Source organism: Coffea arabica, chromosome 1e (genome assembly GCF_036785885.1).
Source record: "Coffea arabica cultivar ET-39 chromosome 1e, Coffea Arabica ET-39 HiFi, whole genome shotgun sequence".
NCBI classification, from domain to species: Eukaryota; Viridiplantae; Streptophyta; class Magnoliopsida; order Gentianales; family Rubiaceae; genus Coffea; species Coffea arabica.
Window position 1 is genome coordinate 16,691,120 of NC_092311.1, and position 6,000 is coordinate 16,697,119.

Genomic DNA, 6,000 nt, shown 5'->3' on the forward strand with positions numbered 1-6,000 from the left:
ATGGTTTAAATGATCTGAGATCGCATTGTTGTGCCAACCCTATTTTAGGGTTAAATCAAAACTTGCCCCAGTTTATTCTCAATTGAGGCTCTCTTTTCTTTCATTTTTCTTTTCTTCCTTTTTCGTTTTCGGCCTTCTGCCATTTCATTGAAATTTTCAAAATTTGCCCCAGTTCATGCTTAGTCGAGGTTCTCTTTTCTTTCATTTCCTTTCTTTTGGCCTTCTGCCATTCCTTTGAACTTTTCAAAATTTGCCCCAGTTTATTTTTTAATTGAGGTTCACTCTTTTTCTTGTCTTTCATTTCCATTTCTTTCGGCTCAAACTTACCCCAGTGTGGGGTTTGCGATTCTCAGGGCTTGTCAAACGAAATAATTTATTCTGAAGGTTCAAAAGGGATAACTAGGGATAAAATGTTTAATTGGAAAGGAAGAGGGCCTAACTTTCATTCCATTCTTCGCATTAACCCTAAAAGGAAACTTCCATTTATCAGATGAAAATTTCTTATACATCTCCGAATTGATTGGCTGAGGAAACAAGTGCTCCACCAAGCAATATCTTTTTGATAATAAGAGCACCTTGCCAATTCGTGGCGAACTCTTCTTTTGGCTTCATTTTATACTGACGAAAACCACCTTAATGCTTTGCTTCCTCGTCTGAATGGTCATGATTTGACCCTTTAATGGTAATCACGGACCAATCCTTTTGATCATATTGACCATGATGGACTGTGTTTAACTGCTTCTTATTCCTAATCTGGATCCCGATTCGGCTTGAACTTTTTTTTTTATTCCATTCGGGCTTCTTTGAAACATTTTCGAATGTCTCTTCGCCACTCCTCACATTTTGAAATTCAAATTAACATTCGTGAGTGCCGCGCCCCATTTTTTGCAAATAAAAATAAATGGTTTAAAAAGTGAATTTTGGATTGATTTTTGATTTGAAAAAGGATTTTTGATTTAAAAGCAAATGAAAAAACACGGGTCTAAATGGGACATGAAAATGCGACGATTTGACCCAAAATACAGTTTAAAAAGTGTTTTTGAATGAAAAATGGAGTCGCCACTTGGTATTGAGTTAAGGTGTACCAAGTCACCTTAAAAAATAAATTTTGAGTAAAATTATAGAAAAACCCTTTTAAACGACTCCTAAGTCTACAAAAATCAGAGAAAGTGTTCGAGAGTCACGTTTGATGAGAGGGAAGGCAAGGACGAGGTCCAAGGCACCCTCTCAACCTAGCCAAGGCTAGTTGCGCGATTTAGTCAAAGATTTTCTTATTTTAACCTAAAGATTTATCACATTTGGATGTATTATATGAATGCAAACCCTAGACCAAGGGGCTATCGGGGGGCAAAATTTCTCTTCAAAGCTCACTTGGTACCAGTCACATTAATTGTGACGCCCAATAAAGACTCTTTGAAGAGGTCACGAATAATGCAAAAATATGAGACTCTAAGAAAAGAAAAAGTAAAAATAATTATACAAATATACGTGACCTAAAGGAATGCATCATGTCGGGTGCGGGGGACTAATATTCGTGACTTCAATGTTCCCTTTAATAGAGGGAATACGAGCGTGCTAATGCTAGAAAGCCAAACTCGTCCATATCCCATACTCAAGGGGTTATTCCCTAATCTAATCAAGCAAATGAACTAACCTAGTTCTAATGCTTATATGAAATGCAAGTCTAATGTCATGTTTCCATACAAAGGGGTAAGGAATATATATAAGGGAAAATATGGGGGAAGGGGTATACATATATAAGGAAAGTGTCATTCAACATGGTGAAAGAGTCCCTAGAAAGTAAAGACATGCATGAGATGAAGCGATTTTATCACACAATCATGATTTAACGCGCGAAGGGCTCCTAAGGGTCTAGCGTTGGACTAGCCCATATTTCTACATTTCTCACTAGCGTTGGACTAGTGAGAAATCGAACAAGAAAATCACAACTAGCGTTGGACTAGTGTGATAACGTCACTAATTAATTATAACCTCATAAAAGCATAATAAAGCGAGTAAACCTCATTTGCTACTCGTCAGGATAATAAGCCTCGGCCTTTTCGATTCCTGAATGCCTGGACCTCTTCGCTTTCACTGTTGGAAGTGATCCGCTCTTCTTGGGAGGCGCCTGTTAGTGGGTCTCCCTGGCGGGTGCTGTGTTCCAAGCTTTTAGCTGCACGGAGGGCAATTCAGCATTGGAATAAAAGTTCCTTTGGAAATATTTTTGATAATGTTAAGGTGGCTGAGCTCCGGATGGTGCAAGCAGAAGCGGCGGCGGAGAGTACGGAGTCAGAGGAGGCTCACATTGGCCTGCAAGAGGCGCAGGCAAATTTTCGGCATGCGTTGGCAGTAGAGGAGCAGTTTTGGAGCCAAAAGGCGAGGGTCAAATGGCTTTCACACGGGGACCGGAACTCTAAGTTCTTTCATGCAGTGGTTAGGCAACGAAGGGTTCAGGGTACGATTCATCGTATCAAGACTTCGGCGGGGCTTTGGGTAGATAAGGATGGGGACATTGCCGAGGAGGCCATTCGATTTTTCTCTGGGTTGTTTACAGAGTCGGCGGTGCCTAGTTCTGAGCTGCTGCCGTTGATTCCGCCTACCATTTCGCGGGAGGACAACTTGAGCTTGGAAAATATTCCCTCCATGGAAGAGGTAAAAAGGGTGATCCATGTCATGGATGGAGATAGTGCGGCAGGGCCGGATGGCTTCACGGGTAAATTCTTTACCTTTGCTTGGGAGGTCATTGGTCAGGATGTCTATAATGCCGTGGTGAGTTTCTTTTGTGGGGCAGAGTTGCCGCGATTTATCACCTCGACTTCTATTACCCTTATTCCGAAAATTCCCAATCCTCAAGATTTTTCTAATTTTAGGCCAATCAGCTTGTGTAATTTCATTAATAAGGTTCTGTCGCGTCTTTTGGCGGACCGGTTAGCTGGACTATTGCCAAAGTTGATCTCCCCCCAGCAATCGGGATTTGTCCGGGGCCGAAACATTGTGGAGAACTATCTGTTAGCCCAAGAAATTGTTGCGGGCATCGGGAAAAAGTCGAGAGGGGGGAATGTCGTACTCAAATTGGACATGGCCAAGGCCTATGATCGGGTTTCCTGGCTCCATCTGATTGGGGTATTGAGGAAGTTTGGATTTGGCGAACGTTTCATTGACATGGTTTGGCGTCTGATTTCAAACGTCTGGTTTTCAGTTATGATCAATGGGGCGGCACACGGCTTTTTCAAGTCCTGTAGGGGACTCCGTCAGGGGGACCCGCTATCCCCTGCATTATTTGTTATCGGAGCGGAGGTCCTCTCACGAGGGCTGAATAATCTGGCGGCCCAGTCATCTTTTTTGGGATTTACGGTTCCTCAAGGTTGCCCGGGGGTAACCCATTTGGCGTTTGCGGATGATGTGTTAATCCTTGCTAATGGGTCTGCAACAGCCCTTCGTCGGGTTATGAGGGTACTAGAGGCGTATCAGCGGTCTTCTGGGCAAATGCTCAATGCACACAAAAGTGGATATTTGGTCCACCCCTCCCTGTCTGTGGCTCGTCGTAGGGTAATTGAGCGGATTACGGGTTTCTCGCGCCAGGTTTTCCCCACCCGCTACTTAGGATTCCCTTTGTACATTGGCAGGTGTAAGACGAGTTTTTTTGCGGAGGTGTGTCAAAAGGTGATGGGGAAAATTTTGTCTTGGAAGTCGAAGTTTTTATCTTCGGGGGGGAGGCTCATTCTGATCAAGCATGTTCTTTCTGCTATTCCAGTCCACTTGCTTTCTGCTGCAGTGATGCCCAAAGCAGTGTTTCGAATCATTGAGAGAGCTTGTGCCAACTTTTTATGGGGCTCGTCGGACGAGGGCTTCAGGTACCATTGGATGGGTTGGAGGAAATTGTGCCTCCCACCGGAGGAAGGGGGTGTGGGGTTTCGGCGGCTCCAGGATGTATATACTGCTTTCTCATACAAGCTATGGTGGCAGTTTCGGACAGGGTCGTCTCTCTGGACAACCTTCATGCGCGCAAAGTATTGTCGGGGAATTCATCCTTGCCAAGCGGAGTGCAAGCCATTGGTTTCAGCGATTTGGAGGCGGATGCAGGATGTCAGCCGACAGGCCGAACTCTCCATGGTGTGGCTGGTTCAGGATGGGTCGTGTCATTTTTGGTACGATAATTGGCTGGGGTGTGGCGCTTTGTTTCTCAGGGCTCCAGTTGTGTTGAATCTATCTTTCCGGGACTTCATCATTCAGGGTCGCTGGAATGCCCAGCTTCTGTCTCAGGTGCTCCCAAGGGATATTATTGCTGTGGTGCTGAGTAAGTCGGTTCCCAATGAACAAAGTGCGGATGAGGTAGTATGGATGCCGACAAGATCTGGCAAGTTCTCCTTAGCTTCGGCCTATCAGGAGGTACGCCCGGTTGGTAACTCTTCTTTTATGTTTTCTTCGGTGTGGCATAGGCCGCACCCGGCAAAAGTATCATTCTTCATGAGCCGCCTCTTATGGGGCCGGCTGCCCTTGGATGATGTGCTTCACACGCTTGGGTTTCAATCAGCTTCCAAATGTCGATGTTGTTCTCATCCAGCGGCCGAGTCTTTTGAACATGTCTTTTCGACGGGGCAGGTTGCCGAGGCAGTCTGGGGGTTTTTTGAGGGGTTGTGTGGCATCTCAAGTTCAGCTCCTTACGTCCGGGCCCGCCTTGCCTCTTGGTGGTTGGCCTCGCCCAGCTCGAGGCGACGGAAGGCTGTTTTTCATATTATGCCGAGTCTCATCTGCTGGCATCTTTGGAAGGCGAGGAACCGTGCAGTTTTTGAAGGGATTCAGCCGCAATCCAGCTCCGTTTGTCAGGCTATCTTTCAGGAGGCCAAGGTTTTGCTTGAAATTGAGCTTAAGGAACGGGTTGCGGCCCAGTCATTCTTGCAGTTATGGGAATGGGCATCCCAGTCACGAAGGAGGTTTGGGTTTAAATTGGTTTGTTGGAAACCAGCTCTAGAGGGGGAGTTTACCCTGAACACAGATGGCTGCTGCAAGGGTAATCCGGGGCTAGGTGGGGGGGGTGGGGTTCTACACGATAGTGTGGGTCGTCCTTTGGTGGGATTTTCAGCTTTCTTAGGCCAGACGTCTAGTCTCCATGCCGAAGCCCTTGCTCTCTTGACAGGTCTCCGGATATGTGGTCAAAAGGGGGTTACAGATGTGAGCATCCAGTTGGATTCTCAGGTCTTGGTGGGAATTCTTCAACATCGTTTGCAGTGTCCGTGGCATGTTCGTGGGGAGGTCCGGCAGATTTGGAGTCTGGTTAGGGACCCTTCTAGGTTTTCTCATTGTTTCCGGGAAGCAAATAAGGTAGCAGATGCGTTGGCTAATGTAGGTGTAGCTCACCCTCATCAAGCTGTTCAGCTCTATGAGCACTGGAGTGACTGGCCGCGACTGGCCCGTGGTGGTGTTAGACTCGATAGCATTGGGGTCCCTTCCTTTAGGATGGTGCGAAACTCCTAACCATTGATCATCGGTTCTTTGATCTTTTCTCTGTACCACGACTTGTATGATGAATTAAAGCGGGGGTGGCGTCCCTTCCCTTTACCGGGGTTAGCCAAAAAAAAAAAAAAAAAACGAGTAAACACATAGTGTCACATAAACACATAACATAATCATGATATCTGGATGCCAAGCCCTAAGAAAGCGGTAACACATAGCACATAGGCATGCAAACCACACAAACAAGAAATAAAGCGAATATAAACCCTAACTATTACATTTGAGGGGGGCCTACTACAAGCTAAATGGGGAAATGAAATAAAATAATTAAAATAAATACCTAACTATTACAACTTGGCATTCAACTGCCTCCCCAAATAATCACAAAATTAAATTAAAATAAATATACGAAATTAAAACAAATAAAGTGGATAAATAAATAAATAAATAAAATGAAAACATTCAAAGGCATGCAATTAAGCACATAAATCACATAGACACATAGGGTCAAATAAAGTGAAAATAAGGGAAGAGTATACCTTCCTT

General features: G+C 44.9%; 1 protein-coding gene across 1 annotated transcript in view; it reads left to right on the forward strand.

Moving 5' to 3' along the window:
* Positions 1 to 5,475, forward strand: part of LOC113692333 (uncharacterized) — a 52,660-nt gene extending 47,185 nt beyond the window's left edge. The window contains exon 3 of the mRNA XM_027210732.2: positions 2,041 to 5,475. Coding sequence (XP_027066533.2) covers positions 2,041 to 5,475 — 3,435 coding nt within the window. The remainder of the gene's footprint in view (positions 1 to 2,040) is intronic.
* Positions 5,476 to 6,000: the final 525 nt, after the last annotated feature.